We start from the raw sequence: 19,985 nt of genomic DNA on the forward strand, positions 1-19,985 counted from the left end.
ATTTTCTTCCAAGTGTTACTCTTCATTTGTGCCACCCTTGTACATTTTATAATTCTTATGGAAGAATGGGAAAAAGAGATAGATAGCTTGTCTAGGCGCATTATAATCCTGAGGAGGAGCACGTTTTCTAATGTGTTACAGTTTGTATCTGTGTAATATGTAATTGCAAAGTTGCATGGCACTGGCAGTGAGAAGGGGAGGTGACATTGCATAGAAACTTCAAACAAACTCAGGAAGTGATCTGCATTATATTATGCCACTACATTTCTATAAAGATATAAATTGCATGTTAGTATGTCCACGTGTATTCTATTTGGTGATTATAAAATATGGTTATCCTGTCTATGAAGACTAGTTTATTAGGATCTGTGGAAAGGGCCAAGGAATAAAAACGCTTGTAAACTTTTTTATGTCTGTATCTATAAATGTTCTGTGAGATTACCAGCAGAGAACTAGTCACATTATAATGATTAAGTAATGTTTTGATAAGAATTATTTCTTAGATCATAATTGAATGTAGATACATAAACATGGAGATTATGTGTTTGTAATGTGCAGATTCACATTCTGTGGCTTTAGTCCCTTACTCCTGTAGGAGTAACTCAGCATTTTTGCCTTTTTCTGGTACTCTTAAGCAGTGTAGGTTGCCTGTTAGGATTAGGGGGAAGCATCCTTACTGGCCAGTGCAGAATTTATAAATGGCAATCTGACATCTGTTAGCCACATAGCTGGTATACGTTTGATGCTCTGAGAAGTGCAAAGAGGGCACACAGTTAAATTTCAGCTGATTTTGACTGTACGTTATCTCATACAGTACAGATCTTTCTTATAGTTGTTACTGTTAGTCCTGCCATGTTATTTCTTTTCTCTGTATTTATGGCTCTGGCAGAGATGTTGAAAAATGAGAAATGAAACAAAAAATATTGTAGATGTTACTGGTGTGTGACATGTTTTCACATGCAAAGAAAATGGTCTTGCAAATAAGAGAAGTACTCCCTTTTCCTGGAGAAATGTACACAATTCATTAGAATGTACATTTTTCTAATTCCTTTTGATTATTTGGCCGTGACGTCAACATTTTAATTACTCTTTATGTATATATTGTCATAATAACTATGGCTGTATGATAATAAGTAACCTTCTAACAGGTGCACTTGCACAAGTGTATTTAAAAGAATATAATTTTCTTTACAGTTTCACCTTCTTTACATTTATTAAAGAAAAATGTGCAACTCTTTTGTCACCAAATTTAGTTTTGTAGTGTTAGACATTAAAAGTTGTGTTAATGTCTCCTCAAAAATAGAGATATGACTCGGTTACATTAATTTCATTAAGATTCCTTAGGAAATCATTATATTCATTTTATTAACTTTTGTATGGAGTTGTTTTACCAGTGTACTCCTTGTTTACTCCCATAGGTGTTGTTTCAAACTGTTGATAAGAACCAATTTTGTTTTGTAATTTTGAAAAAAGAATGTTTTGCTTACATCTTTTGGATTCTGTTTGTAATTCAAAGTTACAGTCTCCTGTCATTCTTTTTTTCAGCATCTATTAAATGTTATCAACAAGAATTGAGCATATAGTAGAGGAGGAGGTATGTGGCTTAGACTGAAAGACATGGTACTACCTTGTTCTAGAAGCACTGAGACTGTTAGAAGGCAAGGAAGTAACTGAATATACTTGTTAAAATGGTTGTGAATGAAGCTGTTGAAATGTGATTTGAGGCTTGGCTGAAGCCAGCCTGTTACTGGAAATCTGATTAAATTGGTTGTACCTTACTGATTTCTAAGACAAAGAAGTCTGATAGCTTAATGAAGAGCCTGTATTTAAGACCTCTGTGATTACTCTCAAGGAAAAAAATGATGTTCTCTTAAGTGTTTTGTAAATGTGCTGATGTTTTAAAACCATTTAAGTTGTGTTTTGCTAATAGCTAAATAGCAAACTTCAGTTTGTTGGGCTCTTGTTCAAAAAATAATGTATTAGTGAGTTTCAAGAACTATAAAGCTTTAAGAAGGGACACAATTACAGTTTTAATGAAATTAATTGTCTTACTGCCTGACTAACTTTTTTTTCCCCCCCTTGCCCTTTGTAAGTAATTAAGCCAAAGAAAGTTTAACTACAGCCACCTAAAAGTTCTGTGGCAGTTCTGAAGGGACCCTTCTGGGATTGCCCCCTGCTCCCCCCTTAGGCTGCATTAATGTTTGCATACTGGCTGTTAACATTATAGCGGCGCCTGTCTCGTAGCTACAGTTAAGACTGTGTCACTGATGGTCTTATAAAACTTGAGATTTAGGGCTTTTATAATTTGGTTGTAAAATCTTGCTCTGGGCGACTATTTGCAACATGTTTTTAGTTGAAAACTGTGGGTGTTTTTCATCAGAAAAATTCAGTATACTGGACTTTCAGAAAAATATTTGAAGCATGTGCATTTAAAAAGTGATACACTGCAACAGTGCACGTTATAGAGAACATCTATGTATATACATATATTTAGTGTTCTTGGAAACAAAAGTACTACTATGTATTGCTTAGAAAAGCGGCAGAAACATTTGTGTAAGAACAATGAAATTTTTAGACTGTATGTTTGTTCTGCTGATGAAGCATTCAGTTGCTGTTACGGTTATTTGCTTGCCACAAATGCCATTAGTCTAAATACATTATAAGGGAAGAATATGGCAGCATAGTAATGTTAAAAAGTATATGCTGTAAATAAATACAGTGTTTTTGTAAGTTTGTCCATTCAGAAAGAAATTTGTTGGTATATATTTCTGTATAGTAGTATAGTATATTCAGACTTGAGATGACAATTTCCTTTCTCAAAATGTTTTACGGTTATTCAGTTTGATGTTGTATTTTAGGGAAACCTATAAATCACCAGTATGGGGGAGTGGGTGATCAAAACAAGTAAACAAACTCTTCTAACACAGCAAGTGTTTTTGCAATCTTTAGTCTTACTTGCTACAGCTAAGAAATTGAGAGAGCAAGCTACATTGAGGGAGGATTTTTTGCATATTTTTTGTGTTGTAGTGAAAAAAATCCTCAAGTTTGGATCACTCACATGAGTATTTTGTGGTGTAATCTGCTAAGGAGAGGTAGCAGGGCAACAAATTATTTTGGAGTTCTGCTCCTCTAGAGTGATTATTACTGTGAAATATGCAGCCAAGCTGTAGAAGTTAATGGGATTGCTTTTTGTTTCTAAACCAAAATATGTTAAAATCCATTGCACTTCAGCAACTGCCTTGGTGAGAGCCAATGTTTGAGAGATCTGTGTTTTTATAGTAACAGCATGTAAACATTTGAATGTGTTTTGCTGCATGCTTTGAGGGCTGCTACTGCTATAGTTATAGAACCGTATCGTAGAATGGTTTGGACTGGAAGGGACCTTAAAGATCATCTAGTTCCAACCCCTCGCCATGGGTAGGGACACCTTCTGCTAGACCAAGTTGCTCTTATAGTTATCAGAGGGAGGGAAAACACTGATTGTTCAAAGTTGCCTGGGAGTGCAGGAGTCAATCTGAAAGATGCTGTGATTGTGGAAGCATTGTGAATGGCAGGTAGCTCAGGACAGGCAGCTCTCGGGAGTGTTTTTCATGGAAAGCAGCATCTCTTGCTGACTATGGATCTTAGTGGGAGCTCTAAGAGCTGGGAGTTCTTGCCAGCGCAGGGCTAAAGTATTTCTAATCAATGATTTACAGTAATTTGTCTTTCTGAGAAATGGGATCACCTGGCTTATGCTATGTTTGTCGTGACACACTCAGTCTCCAGTTTGGGAAAAAATCCCAATAGCTTGGTATTTTACACTAGAAAGATTGATGATTTCTGTAGGGTATGTCCCTGCCAATCATAACTTTGTTGATATTTTCAGAGAGATTTCTATTTTTCACTTATTGTTATAGCATTACATGTTAATTCTAGAAAAAGTTCCTGAAGTTGATTTAACTGTGTTCAGTTAAATCGATATGAATGAAGTCAGTTTTTAAGAACCACCTTCTATAAGCACAGGCACAGGCAATTCCAGTGTGTCCTAAGTCAAGCATGTGGGGCAGAAGACCAGCCTGGCTGAACAGAAAACTCCTCATTGAGGTCAAGAGGAAAAAGAAATTGTATGATCTCTGGAAGTGAGGCCAGGCTTTGCAGGAAGATTACAGAGCTGTGGTTTGCGTATGCAGGGAGAAGACATGAAAGGCCAAAAGCTCAGTTAGAGTTGAAACTGGCCAGTGTTGTATCTGACAACAGGAAGGGCTTTTTTAAGAATGTTAATAGCAAAAGGAGGTCTAAAGAAAACATTGGACCGATACTTGTTGAAGATGATCATCTGACTAATAGGGATGAAGAAAAAGTGGAGACATTCAATGCTTTTTTTGCTTCAGTCTTTAATAATACTGATAGACCTTGGGCTGCCCGGTCCCCTGAGTCGGAGGACCATGAGTATGGGAACAGTGACTTTCCATTTGTGGACACTGAAGTTGTAAGGGACCAGCTGTATCAGCTGAACGTTCACAAGTCCATGGGGCCTGATGGGATTCATCCCAGAGTACTGAAGGAGCTAGTGGATGTTATGGCAGGACCCCTCTCGATCATCTGCCAAAGGTCTTGTGAGTTTGGGGAGGTCCCTGCTGACTGGAAGCTAGCCAGTGTTATTCCAATTTACAAGAAGGGCATGAGGGAAGACCCAGGAAACTACAGACCTGTTAGTCTAACCTCAGTTCCTGAAAAAATTAGGGAGAAGATTATACTGGGTACTGTTGGAAGGCATTTAAAGAATAATGCAATCATCAGGCACAGTCAACATGGGTTCACAAAGGGAAAGTCCTGTTTAACTAATTTGATATCCTTCTATGATAAGGTCACCCGCCTAGTGGATGAAGGGAAGGCTGTTGTTTAAGTTGTAGCTAGATTGTGAAGCAGTCTTGTGTAAAGGAAAAGGATGTCCTCTGCGGGTCATAAAAAGACGCTGTGTTACTAGCAAGATGTAAACTACGTGCTCCATTTGTAAAAGTAGCTGCAGAGTTAAATTTGCTGCATTTAAATGAACTGTGGAAACTGTTTTGTTCTTTATGCAAGAAAGATCCTCTCTCCCATACCGTGCTCTTACTTATTCCTACAATCAGTCTATCCTTCACCCCTGCCCTTTACTCCTCGTGATTCTGTGTATGCCTGTAAGATGTAGGTATAATCCTTATACTTCTGCATGCCTTTTAAAAAGAAGTGGTTACAGTCAACGCTTTGACTTTTCTAACCATCTGAAATGTGTATTTCTATTTCATACCAGTCATCTCTTCCCAGTCAGTTGAGTGAATCACCAGTACGTGTCTCAGTTACAAAAGCAGTCTAGATAACTGTCTTAAGCTCGATTTCATCCACTTCAGATGGCAAAAGTTTGGCAAAATCAATCCTATAGTTGTGAACAGAGCAAGAAGGATCCTTGGGGATCAGTGGTTCCAGTCCCATGCATTTATAGTCAATCAGCCCAGGTTATAAACTAATCAGGCTTCTGAAAAACTGTTAACCGTGTGTGAAGAAGTGTTCAGCAACCAAGTTTCAGGAATTTTCAGCCTGCAGCATTCAAGTGTTAGAAAAATTTGGTCCATCTTGCTTGTGTGGTCCTTGAAGTCTTGCACAAGATGGAAGAGCAGGAGAGCAGCTACAGCTTTATAGCTGACAATCCATTTTCTGGGATAACACAGGTAGGCAGAGTAAGAATACTGGAAGATCCCATGTAAAATACATACCCGTGATTCTGGAGATGCTGGAGAATGTGTTGCAGACATCTGGGTGGATCTGTACAGAGGGGGTTTACTTTCTCTTAGTGCTGTTACAGTCAGGGCTGAGCTGGATCATGCAGGACTATTTGGTTGCATTTGCTCAATGGTCTCCAGTTCCTTGAGTTTCAGGAGGATTTACCAGCTTAGGCACAGTACCAGCCGAGAGTTTACTTCATGAATAATAATGTAAAGACATCACAGGCAGCACCCATTAAGCTCTGGAGTACCTCTGTCAGTTCATGTGGGGCCAGCCTGGATGGACGAAGGGCAGTGCTAAGATCTATCAGCTACAAGCTCTGATAGATCCCAGGTGACTCTGTGTAGCTAACTCTTCCTGCGCTGCTCCATGAGTAATTGAGACTTGATAATAGTTAAATTTTATTTTTTTTTTTTTTTATTCTAAGGACCGCTTTTGGCAAATCTATTTTTGAAATGTTCGCTTTGTAGGCCAAAAACTAAGTAAAAGTGATGTAGTCATCTGAGTATTAGTATAATTTTGAATTGTTTTTCATCATTAACCCTCAAAACCCCACAAAAAACCCTAGAAAACTTACAGTCCTCTTGAAATGCCTACAGGTAAAATGTTAAAATTCAGACTGCTGCTGAACATTGGACTATTCTGCAAGTCTGACTTGGATTCAAATGGCACAAACAGTGGATTAATTACTCTGTTCCGTCTGCTCAGCACTAGCATCCAGGAGACACTCATTTGGACTTCCTTGCCTTAAGCAGACACTTAATACATCTTCTGTGTCTTGAATGCTTGCGTATAACATGCAGCTCCCAGAGGGGGAATAATAAATATTCTGCTAGTATAGAATAAACTTCAGATGCTGGCTATAGTGCTGGCTGATGTGGCAATGAAAAGCTTGACATTTACCTGGCAAGATAACATCCGTGCCTACCATGCCTCTGATACAATGGCTGAAAGTCTTTGAGGGAACTTTTCTGTGATATGTTCCTCAGGTCTGCTCATAGGATATTGGTTTTAGATAGTACAGATGAGAGGAGCTTAAATCTTTGTTTCCACATGAGCCACACCTATAAACCCTCTGTAAATGAAGTGACTCTTTCCTGTAGACTCATTGCTCCCAAGGAATTAATGTTGTTATTAGCTCCTGCAGCAGGAAAAGTGTGGAGGTAGAAACCTAGAATGGTAATGATTTGCTATATTTAACCATGCAAGGGTTTTCTGTGGTGAAGATTACAGCAGTGTACTGTGGTTAAACATCTTGCTTCCCCTTCCTGCCCTCTCCCCTCCACATCCCAGGACAGAAAATGACATGTTTTTGTTTCCTTTAGTAAGTCCGATGGATTGCATAGTGTTTCTTGTAATCAGATGACCTCCACTCCAGATTGAAACTTTTTGATAAAGTAAGCTTATGCTGTTAAAACCTTCTCCTAAAGATGGTCTGCCTGAAAAGCAGGAACAACAAAGTCCATGGCATTAAACGCAAGCATAAAACAGGTCTCATGAATTTGGGCCAGTACCTGTCATCGCAATCCAGACTGCTCCAACTTCAGTGAAAGACTGAAACAATACGGACCGTCTGGTAGTACAACATCATTTTGTCTACTTGAGGGAATTTGTATGTGCTCCATCTTGCTTCATCAATGATAAGTTTTTCCTTTTAAGCTCTTCTTCAGTGTCTGGTGTTCATTCCTCATGAGCAATGGACTGAGGAACTAGCAAAAACACTCTACTACAACCGTTGGCATTTTGGATCTTTGAGCTTAAAGTTAGAAAAATAATAGGTTCAAACTGGACTTGGCAATAGCTTCTTTCTGTCTTCAGTAGGTGAAATGTCACATTAATGTCTGTCTGTAGTATCTGGCACAGTTCGTTGAATACTGACGTCCTGCCAGAAACTGACTTCTCAGTCAGTAGGGATATGTTGAAATGACTCTCAGTCAAACTTCTAGTATCGATTGCCTACCTTTCTAGAGAAGGTTTACACTGGCTTCTGGCAGTGCTGTTCCTTGGGACCCCTTGTGTTCCAGGCCCTTATGGATGTAGGCACACTCTTAAGAGCGTTAATCCGTCTTCTGTGCAACTAATTCATAGTTCCTAACTGCATTTGAAGCCTGTTTTTAATGTGACTTAATATGCTGTCATTGGGGCTCTAAAGGGGAAAAAAATGCAAATGGCACCATATGTTGGCAAGTCTAACTCCATACCCTACTCCTGTTGGAATAGCTGGTCTGCTGTTTCTGAATACAAGGGCATTTAGAAGTTAGTCACACCATGTGAAAAACTGCAGTAGTCTTCTGTTTGAGTTGGATTGATTTGTCACGTTAGCTTTTTTTGCATATTGCTTCAGGTATTTTGTAAACAGTGTAATCTGATCTCAAATATAATCATTAAAACATTATGAGTCTAAAGAGAAAATTAGCTCTAAACATATAAATAAAACAATAGCTACTAGTTTGACAGACTAGAAAAAGAGCATTGGGCAGCTTAAGTCTTTTGAAAAAGATGAAAAAACTGATGATTTGAGTAGCTTATCAAAAAACTTGTATTGCGGAATGGACCGTCTCAAACTGGGCACAGAATATGACTTGGGGAGGGAAAGGCAGCTATTTCAAGGGGCTTCTTGGGAAGCCTCTGGAGCTGCTTCTCACTGAACTGCTGTGGGCTAGGTTTGGGATGTGCAGATAGGGTATAGGCGGGTGGCTCTTAACCTGAGAAGTGCTGGAGGGTAGAGGTGGAGGAGAGCAGGTCAAATACTGGATGAATTTCCACTGGTGTTGGGACAATCCCAAGCTTTCTGTTAGAGTAGTAGCCTTATATGAGAATTTTTTTCCTCCTTCTTCCTGTCCTTCTCACTCCCAAGATAATACTGAGTGTATGTCCAAGGCCAGTGAATATTGCACATCTCTGCAACTCTGAAGTTGCTGTGCCCTGTCTTGCTCTTCTTTCTAAGTTTTATTAACAGTTCTGTCCATTATATCGTCTTTTTGCTATGGAAACAGTAGTGATTACCAGCAAAATATGTAGAAGCAATGACCCACTGCTGCTAAGGATCCCCAAAGCAGTTTTGCTCAAAAAGAGAGTATTTGCTTTTGTACCCTACTGAGAAGGTGCCCAGAAAAGAACTGAGTGTTTTCTTTTTGATTGACTGATCCGATTAAAAACAATTCTGTGTTACTATCAACAGTCCAAAGAAATTGTTATTTGGGGCCTTACTTAACAGTAGATAGGCCTTCTATACCAAGAATGTTGTTAATTTAAAAAATCACTGGAAATCCTTCATTTCTTTTCCTGGGGTTTGATTAATTTGTTATTCTTCTGTTATCTACTAGTCAATCCTTTTATGAAACTAATAAGCTTTTTGGAATCTGATTTTTATCTCTTCATGGAATCTTGTGAGGTTAAATCACACTTTAATTAAGAGGTTTTTTCCCCTCTGTAGGTCAGCCTTTGTTTTGACTCTGGCTCTGTAGACACCATAGAGAAACTTGGAGAGGAGGAAGAGGGAGGGAATGTTGAAAGAAAATCTGTATAAAATAGAGTACAAAACAGTTAAAAAATTAAACTATAGATGTTATCTTGTGTTGCACTAGCTGAAAACTCTGTAAGAATTATTGGTACTAATTTAACTGGAATGTATTACTGTAGATATATTTTCTTTTTGGCTTCTCTCCCTTTCCAGTTTTCTCATACCCTTTCTTTGGCATGTGTTCACATCATAGAACATGTTGAGTTTATTTTCTTTCCTTTTAAGAACAACAAATTCGGAGTATTTGCAAGAAACCATTTTACTTAACATGTAATGTGCTCAAAGCAAGTATTACTGATCTGCAGTTTTGAGCAACTTCAATTTCCCCAACCTGTAAAGTGTCCGTTTCCTACTTTAAACAACACAAAATTTTGAAACAGAAAATTCCTTTAAAAAACCTGTGTGTCGTGGGTCCTTAAACTGTGTATTTTTGACATGAAGTTATGTGCCTGAACATTATCTTCGTGTGAAAAACTTGCTACTGGTATTTACTAAGCTCAAAAAGTAATAATTTTCTTTTTTGAAAACTTATTGCTTAGGTCTGTTTTCATAATTTTCGGCATTATTTTGAAAGCTTATCTATTCCTGCTGATTTTAAGTGAACTTTTGCACCAGGATTTCGCTGCTGGCCTCCAGCTGTCAGTAGGAAATTGGTGGGTGTGAGAGATTAACGATACCCTAAACATAATCTGTAGTACTTGTATTATTACAGGGATGCAATCACAACTCCAGATCTATAGTTGGTTAGCTTGTGGTGTCAAGCTGCTGTAGAGCAGAAAAAAAAAACCCTCTTCATTTTGACCTTTTTCTTTTCAGGGGAAACCTGTGATTTGTGTGTTTGATTTAATTCTGCAGGTTATAAAGTGGTGTGTTTTACAGTGTGTGGGGGGGAGGGAAGCTGGGGGGAGGAATTCTTCCTGTTTTTGCAGACCACAAATCCTGTCTGGGGAGCCATTACAAACTATTATGTTAGCTTCTTAGTTTATGTTCAGAAGTTAAAGCCAGAGTTAACTCTTTCTTTCTTTTTTAAAAAAAAAAAAGACAAATAGTCTCAAGTTTTACTATAACAAGTCAGTACAGCATAAGTTATGTGCTCTTTACTTTTTTTTTTACATTCCACCCCATATATACCTTTGAATCCACTGATTCCTTTGAAAATAGTTTTATTTCTGATTTCTTAGACTTGTAGAGAATCCAAAAAAGGATTATTGGTTAAAATAAGGTGATAACTGTCAGAATATGCAGCAGACTCAATGAACAGTGGTATTTGTATAAAATTCAAACTTGAATTTGTAGGAAACTTAAAAAATGTATTTTTTCATAAATTCACTATGTTAAAGCCATGTGTAATTCAGATCTTGTCGTGTAGTTCAGGTCTTGTATAGGTCGCAAGAAAAGGTAAGTTTGACTTATTTCATCCTAGTACCTATTTATTCTCAGGTCAGGCTTGTTGGTTTGACAACACTAAGAATTTTTGGAAAAGCAAATAGTAGGAACATGACGTTTTGGACTGGGGATGAAGTTAAAAAGCTTTATAGCAAAGCTAAAACTATTCTTGTCTTAGCAGTGAGTTGGATATTTTTATTTTGTGGGTTTTTGCCCCCCCCCAACTATTTAAATTTACTATATATGTGGGGAAACATAACCCATCACTGAGGCTGTTTAATCAGAGAACATGTTCTCTTAATTACATGCATAAAGATTTTTGACATGCTGCTTCATCCATCTTCAGGCTTCTTCTAGCCATCTCTACTGCTAACTGCTGTTGTACGCCGGGTTACAAGAGCTGTAGCAGGGTATGGGGCCTGGGGGTACTTGCCCCAGTGTGTACCTTGCCCTGTGGTGTGAATTTACTGGCTCACTGTTACAGCTCACACCTAGAGCTATTCTCACTGAAAGAGGTGCCTGTTTAGTCAATTTATGTGAATTTTGTACGTAGTGGTATTCATCTTGCTGTAGTTATTTCCAGTTATTTCTGACTTGGTCACTTATTTCTTCTTTAGTTTTGAGTGAGGAAAAAAAAATGTGATCATAAAAACCACAAGACTGGTAAAAAAAATGCGATTATAGTAGTGCAAATATGTTTAATTGCAGTGAATATTTAGATTTCAGGATGTCTGCTTGGAAAGGTTTGTGGTTTAACTGAAACGAGGCAATAGAGAAAACAATGCTTTAAACTTCGTATTGCCAGAAAAAGTTCTTGATGAGAAAACAGCAGGGACTGGAGTGCTGCGTATTAGACACATGAGATGGACAGGGCAAGGCAAAACATATGAAAGAAGTAAATATTCAAAAGGAGGAATGAATATTGAGAGAGAAATAGCTTAAAAATACCTCTCTTCTGTGGCTGTTTAGAGAAGGTGTTTGCTTTCTGTTGGAAGTTTTCTTTGAGTGCTGCTGTGGTTGCAATACTTAATTTATGGTAAAATTGCAATGAGCATAAGCATGTTCTAAGGATTCATCCCATCTTCAGGCAAAGTTGGGTTTTTTTTGGTTTGATTTTTTTGTTGCCTTTTTTTTTTGTACCTTAGCAACAACTCTATATTTCAGGAAAACCATAAATACATTGAAGGAAAACTGTAAATAAGGAGAGAGAACTGGCAGTGAGTTCTGTAGGAAAAAGCATCTTGGTTGTATTTTAAAAATTGGTATTTTGTATGATTTGCTATTATATGAAGCAAAAGCTCATGCTATTTGTGAAAGTAAAGTTATTCTTTGAATTTTATAACGTGTCAAGCTAAGCAAGAAAACATTCTTTAGGAAACTGTTCCACAAACAATATGTTGGCATGCAGATTTGGACAGTTGTCATTGCTTCTGTTGGCATGAATAGGATTTTTAACTTATGTGTAAGAGGAATTGGACTTTGGCCTCAATCAAGTAAGTTTTGCAGAATTTACAGCGCTTAAATACCTTGCTCACAGGCAGATGCATTCAAAGTCTGAGAGTGGCACTTAGTGATTTCTTTGACTTTAAAATACTATTGATTAAACAAAGAATAGGAAATCTTTAATCTGTTTTTTATTTCCTATATTTTCATTTTAAGTCCTTGAAGATGAGTTCTGAAAATCTGGGACATGAGTATGATTAAAATCTTAGGGGACATTGTGGAAAAACTGAAGGAGCTCAGTTTTTGTTTAAGAAATGGTATATGGGTGACTTGGTTGGACTCTGTAGTGTTACAGTGGAGGTAAAGATGTAATCGATTTCAATGACCGGACAGATTCTTGTCTAAAGTAGGGTGCAAATTGTAAAGGTAAGTAGCATTAGAATAACTTACCAGTGGTTATGGTGACTTCATTGGAAATACTTAAAGACAAATTTGATCTTTTTAAAGAGGTGACTAATTCATTTAAGAAAAGTTTTTCTTTTATATTAGTTAGGAAACCAGATTATTTATCACTGTAATCTCTTCTGATTTTATAATCTGTGGAAAAAATTATGTATGATATTTTGAAGTTACTTTCCACCTTTTTTTTTTTTTTTCCATAGAATGATAGAATTATTCAGGTGAGCCTTGGGAAGTCAGCTAGTGCAGCTTCCTGCTCGGAGCAGGACCAGCACTGAGTTCAGACCAGCTTGCGCAGGGATTTGTCTGGTCAACCTTGCAAACCTCTGAGGACAGAGGTCCAACAACCCCTCTGGGTCCCTGTTCCAACGCTTGGCTGTCTTGATGGAGAAAATGCTGTTTCCTCAGGTCAAGTCAAAATCTCCCTGGCCGTGCTTGTGGTCCTTCCCACCGGTTGATCAATGCTTGTTTTGTATTGGGGACCAAAACTGGGCGCAGTACTCTGTGTGGTGTAGTGAGTGCCAAGTAAAGAGGATTAATCATTTCCCTTCACCTCCTACCTACACTTCTGGTAATACAGCCCAGTACAGTGCTAGGCTTCCTTGCTATTTTTATCCTATAACTTTTTGGTTTTTTTAACAGTTATTTTAGACTCTTTCCTCTGGGCAGTGCAATCACAAAAATATGTGGTTCTCTGTTGAGGTTTATAGGCCATAGTTTAAGAGCTATTGCTGTTAGAATTTGGTCTGAACATTACCAAGTTGTCCGAAAAGCAAAGTTTATAAAGTGAAACTTTCCTTTGAGGAAGGTATAAATGAATGAGAGAATTATCTTCTGGAAGCCTGTGGTCTGTTGTGATTTAAACATTAAAAGTGGAATCCACGAGATTAGAATTGTTCAGCCACAGATGACGTGACCTGTGCTGAGTAACTAAACTCTGAGACATTGCCTGCTCAGTTCTCTAGCAAGCATACAAGAAAATTTTTGTGAAAGTGTGAATTGGGGGGGAAAAAAAGGAGAAACAAAATGAAAAGTATGCTAAACACTACTGCTCTTTGGTACTTGAATTAAAGGGTAATTAAAAAATGTGATTGCTTTTGTGCAATCCTCCTTTTCAGGTAAAAGATACCAGTCTTGTTAAGACTTTTTCAGAACAGTTTTTCTTTGGTTCTTTGATTTAACACAACAGACTGGCAGGATGGACCAGGATGTGCCATCCCATCTCTTGTCCCACAGATGCAGCTGTCTTGGATGCTGACTTACATCCTTGTCCTAGTTCAGCCTTGATCTGCCGCTCATGAATTTTGCCCCTAGCTTGTGTTTTTCCTTCCCGAATTAAAGATCGCATATGTCATTAGAAACAGAGCAGGGTATGGGATATACTGTCAGTTGAAGAGGTAAAAGGGAGGCAGTGGGAAGCCAAAATGAAGATCTTGATGAGAGTGGCCTCTGGAAGAAAATAGCATGAGACAGAGATGATGGAGGAGGAAGGGGCAGTAAGGATTTGTGTGCATCTGCTTGGGCTTTCCCATGGTGACCTTGCCAGACCATCGCTGGTGTAACTACTTGCTGATGTTGGTGCTCCTGAGATTAACGTTCAACACTGGTTCATGGACATTGGGGGTGAAATGTTAGTCATTTGTTAGTATCTTTAAACCTCCCCAAAGCAGGTGGTTAGACATGGCTGACTAATTATTTTTGTTGTTTAATTATTTCCTGCCCTTGTAATACCACTTCCCAATTATATTCTTCCCTTATTTACCAGCTGCAGTTTTAATACAGTCCTTGGGTTGTACCAGTGACCCTTTTGCTTGGCCTACCTCCATCTTTCTGTCCTGTTTTCCGTCAGCTGTCATTGCTACAAAATAGTGCAACGTTTTCTGAACTTCCACCCACTTTTTAACAGTCGAGTTCAGGGTTGGGTTAGGCTTGCTGGATCACATTTGCACAGGGCCAGGAAGAATCTCGCTCGCCCCCCTCCCCCCCCCCGAAACATGGGGCTATTTATTTTTAAAACAGTCACAGATGTAATTTGGAGGAAGAAAACTTTCTGCTTGGAGTTAGCCTGGGCCTTGTACAGCAGCAGATAGAGACAGGCTTGCCACAGGCACTTTCAAATGATGTCATCTAGCAACTTTCTGTATTTTCAGCTCCAGAAGTTACTTCCTTGTGCACATTCGTTGTCTGCACGTTTTCCCTCCTCCCGACCACCTACTTCTCGCATCGGTCTGGCTGCAGCTGCACTGCAGCTTCTGATTTCTTTCCTTCCTCTTCTCTAGCCCCTTTTCCTTTCTTTGTCTTTATGGTTGGCGAGTTGCATTTTACACTTGGCCAAAAGGGACCACAATAGAAGCTAAAACTTTGTTAGATCAAATTCTTATTTTTTTAGTACTTAAAAAAAAAAAAAAAAAATTCAGTGGGAGGCTAAAAGGCCCTGCCTGCATGTCATCCCTGCCTGCATGACATAGAGACTGAAGGAGGGAATCCACCAAGTATATTATGTGCACATACAATAATCATGCTGTTTTGTGCATGCTATACATAATACGATTGTGAATGCACACACAGTACTCTTAAAGCTGCGTCTGTCACTCAGTAGCTGGTGGTAGCTTCTCATAGGTAAGTGTTACTGCAGGACATTATTGAAGTTTTGATGTTTTCCAGAATACTCAAAGTGTATTGAGTTACCAGGTTAGCTCTCATGGGTAAATGTAGTTCTGTGTTTCCAAACAGCTGAGTGTTTGGATATTTATCCTAAACTTTTAATGCTATTACAGGGTAAAAAAAAAAAAAAAAAAATCCAAGAAACATGAAATATCCAGTATTTTTCCCCATAAGAACAAATTAAAATAAAATTTACAGTACACAGAACTGTATTGGCTGCCAATTTGGTAATCAGGAGGGTCAGGACACCAATATTATTTTATCATCTGAGCTAATCAGCTGAAAGACTGGGTGATTGTTTACAGACCAGCTTGAGAGTTGAATTCATCTATTCCATGAGGTGGATTTTCACCCCTTCCTGGTCAGTAACATCATACAGTATTTTGATGCTTTATTACAAGTTGTAGAGGTCGCTTTGTTTTAACGTTTACAGACCCTATTCCCTATCTGTTGTCTTTTTGTTTCTTGTGTGCCTCATTGTCACCAAATCTTTAGATTCAGGCTTTTTTTTGTTAGGTTTCTGTGCTGGAGTCTTGTTTCTAATACCTGGCACAGAGTGGTACTAAGTGGAGAAGGTATACAAAGAGCAGATTTGTAACTCTGCTTTTAAAAAAAAAACAAAACCAAAAAAACCAAACTGATTTTGCTAGTTAAAGTTTTGAACTTAAGCCAAATTTGAATCTTCCCTGTGAATAGAGTCCAACTTGTGGAACTCAGGATGGTGCATTGTCGCTTCCCACAAATTCAATGTGATGTGAAAGCACTAAAGCTTTTAAGTGAAATATATTCCTGTACCTTAGATACCTGCTGTGAAGAACCTTGATCTGGATGCGTAACTTGGCAAAGTTATAAACACCTAAACATGGGGGTCAGAAAATACTGAATAAACTTCATTTTTGGACGGTTGAAGCCTGGGAACTATGCAATAGGAATTTCTCTGTTTCCTGCTACCTATGATTTTGTTTTGCTTACTTCTACAACTGACGTGATAGCAAGATATGTTCTGTTAACATACTGTTCTCTTAACGTACTGTTCTCTTAAGCACTCTACGAATGCTTGAAAACTTAATGTCATGGCAAAATGGAATATACAAGCCTGGGTTGGACCTTCTGTTATTCATGTAGTAGCAATATAAAAAAATCCTCAATGATGTGAAGACAAATGAATTCAGGTTATAAACTGAGTTCCATGCTGAGAAGCTTTAACGGTTAAACATGTGGTGCCTTCTGTGTTATTTTCAAGTTTTGTGGGTAACAGCAGTGGGGACAACAAAAAAAAAAATCCCAACTGCTACAAGGCTGACAGTAAACTCAAGAAGTTAAGAACACCAGTCCAGTAAGAAATACTGAAATTGAGTTTTCCAACCTTTGGCTATAGTCTCTAAGATAATCTTTGCAGAAGAGGAGGAATGAATGAGGGCCAAACAAATCTGCGGTGGTAAGGTTTTCCACTTTCTCAAGGCCGATGGTGACTTGTGAATGATGTACAGAAAATAACTGGTTTTTTTCATCTGGACCCTGCAGTGACATCTAATACAGTCTGTTACTGGAGCAGCTCACGTCTGCATAGTCAAGAGTTCAGTTTTGGTCTTGTGCTGCAGTAGCATCGGCAAAAGTGTGAGAGCGTGAGCTCAGGTTTATACTTTTCCTGTCTAAATAGCAGTATGAGCTATGGGCTGAGACATAGGGACAGATCTGAAAATAGAAGGGGAAAAAAAAGAAAAAAAATTAGATAAAGGTTAGAGGAGAAAATGGTGGCAACTGTGCCAGGGCATTGTTGGCATTGTGACTCTCAACTAGAAAAGGCAGGGCGTACTGTTTTGAGCCAAGATTTCTGCATCATCGGTCTCAGTAGAGAACACTTTTCATGATAATGTAAGCAGAAGGGCTAAGGTGCCTTGAGTTACATAGCACTGGTCACAAAAGAGAAGCTTACACGCAAGCATTTTTCTGTAAATTCACAATTTAACTTAAGCTTTGGCCACGGTTTGTATGCTTACGTTACCAGCTCCTGTGTGGGCTTTTATTTTGTGGTAAGTGCTGTGTAATTCAAGGTGCCTTGCCTGTTCATGAAGGCTTCAGGGCTTGTGCGGTAGCAGGTTGCTATATATAACTTGGTTCATGTAATTCCTCACCGCTTTGGATACCATGCTATCAAGATGCTATTTTTAGTTTCATACTTATTTTTCTATACGGTGGTAATGATTCACTAATCAATAACCTGTTTTTTAAACTCTCTTCTTTAATAAAATGTTCTTAATGCTTAAAGTGTTTTTCTTCAGTGTGCAAAAAATGTTTAATTCATTCACTAATTTTATCATTTCTGTTTATAGGAGAGGTCTCCTCACAATTTACATGGCCAATCAAGTAAGTAGTCCTTTATTTCAAGAGTAAAAATATGTAAGATCCATTGGAAATGTATCTTGTTTAAAAATGATGCTGAGATTCATTGCCTTTTTAAAGCTTCCAGGATTTTTCTTTTTCTTTAAGAATTATGTATTATTAGGTAAATAAAATTATCTTAAGAGCAAATTGTGACTATAGGTCTTTTGGAAGTAGCTGTGAAGCAGAGGCTGAAATGGATTTCATTGTGCTACGCTCAAAATTTCTTGTATCATAGCCCCAGGAAAATGGGTATTTTTATATATCCCCTCCATAGTAGAATGGCATCTGGTACTTTTAATGTTCATTATTTTGCAGATGAGTGATCCAACACCATATACTTTAGTTTTGTAATTAATTGTTTCTCAAACTGATATCAAATATTGCACATGCAAACATTTTTACCATATCATTGTATAGATTTAAATTTTTTTGGGTCATATTTCTTATAATCTCATTCAAATACATAACAGTAGTGAATTTATCTAAATGACGCTTTGTGCTTTAACTTTTTCTAAATATGTAATATTTCTCTTACATGATCATACTCCTTTAGGACTTATTTTATTATGCCAAAAGAATTATCTGGGTTTTTTATAAAGTTTGAGTTGTGTGAAGAGTCACGGAAACTAGAAAAAAAGGAAACAGCCTAAGAGTTGTGTTCCGGACTACTGTAAAAATTTGCTGGCACCTCAGTAGAGTTGTGCAAGTGGAGAACTCTTTGGTGATGATGAAAAGATTAATGAGTAAAAGTGATGAGACAAAGGCAATGTTCTGCAGTACAGACTAGGGTGATAAAATTGATACCTTCTATTCCATCCTTGTAAAGTCATTGATGGTGACTCTTGTAATTCTGAAGATTTTGGGAGAGGGGCTTTTGGAAGGAGATGACATCATATATTTGCTAGCAGGTAAATATCCTGGAAACTCCCTATATGCGTTTGCCAAACCCATTACAGACTTCTCTCACATTCTGGTTTAACAATTTCTTTTAGGCAGAAGTTGTTTCTTGGGTTATTCTGTATTCATAGACTGCCTGTCATTACAGACTGACTCATGAGTGGAGCTTACAGACATCAGAAGAGAAGAAATTAATTCTTGCCATTAATATTATTACTGTCAAGTACCATTTTAACTTTTATAGCTGCTTGACTTGGATGGCTCATACAGTATCCTTTAGGATTCCTTTTCTTTGTAAAGTTTTTTTCCTAATTTGAGAAGATGAAAAATCCCTTTCTTGAAATTTCATTAATTAGATGTTCAGACCCTCAATAACATGTGGGAACAAAGTTGGATTCCTATAAGGATATGTTAACCTTAAAAGGTTTGAAGTTTTCCTTGAATTCAAAAGAGCGACTGTGTAGAAACTCCTCATTCAGGAAACATAGGTTATAAAAATGGTGATAATTAGTTGGGCGTGTCATCATTCATTTGGGATGGACTTTTCAAGAGAAGGGAGAAATAGGTGTGCTTAAATAGCAGCACCTCTGAGTATCCCAGTTCTGAGAAAGCTGTCATCGCGTTTATGGTTCTTAAGCTGCAATGCCACGCGGTTCACATGATGTTGGACGGTGTTATAAGGGAAAAGTCAACTGATGCGGTTACATTTTATTGACGCCACTCGATGCAATGGATATTCTCTTCAGCATAATGGTTTATTTTAGTTACAAATCTTTGGTGAACTCAGGGCTACCAGGGTTTGCTTCGTAAACTGCCCTTGATCATGACGTACTTACCTTGTTAACAAGCTGTGTAATCATGGTAAATGTTTCCCTATTTGTCTTGCTTGTCTTTGGTTTAGAACTTTATATGCTTTGATAAGATTCACTTAGAAATTTACTAAGCCTTTAAAACATTTATTTCTCTTATCTTTAGATTATGGCATGCCCTGTTCTGAAAGCTGGCAATTTTTAATCATTAGTGGTGGCAGCTAGATTGTGAAATTACACTGCATTTCTTGCATTCTGTAAAACTGGTGTCAGGGCCTATTAAAATATTCATTGAACTAAATGTATTCCTTTGTTGTGTTTCACGTTTTGCTAAACTATGTTTTGCAGCGTGAGCAATAATAATTGAGGCTTTTTGTGTGATTCTTCATGTGTGCCTTTGCCCAGTTAGACAGGAGGTAATTGTAATTAGGCTTATTGATTATAATAAGCAATTATCATGACTGTTGCTGCAGTGAATTTTTATAGCCATATTAGAGCTTTTAAATCAGAAAATTTTACTTCTGTTGTCCTGTTGGCAATGCATGACAATTTGTCCTCAGAGATGAATTTACTTAGTGAAAAGGGGAAAGGTGTGTTAAAGTCTTTATGCATGGCTGCTGTTTCTCAGTTCAGTGAGTGAAACGCAGTAGAACATGAAAGGCAGTGGGTCTAAGGAC

The 19,985-nt window shown here is 37.9% G+C and overlaps 1 protein-coding gene across 2 annotated transcripts in view; it reads left to right on the plus strand.

Moving 5' to 3' along the window:
• The window catches only part of TMEM135 (transmembrane protein 135), a 189,815-nt gene that overhangs the window by 23,189 nt on the left and 146,641 nt on the right, over positions 1 to 19,985 (plus strand). For both annotated transcript variants that reach the window (XM_050897902.1, XM_050897909.1), the window contains exon 4: positions 17,551 to 17,584. In XM_050897902.1, coding sequence (XP_050753859.1) covers positions 17,551 to 17,584 — 34 coding nt within the window. The remainder of the gene's footprint in view (positions 1 to 17,550; positions 17,585 to 19,985) is intronic.

Source organism: Gymnogyps californianus, chromosome 1 (genome assembly GCF_018139145.2).
Source record: "Gymnogyps californianus isolate 813 chromosome 1, ASM1813914v2, whole genome shotgun sequence".
NCBI lineage: Eukaryota > Metazoa > Chordata > Aves > Accipitriformes > Cathartidae > Gymnogyps > Gymnogyps californianus.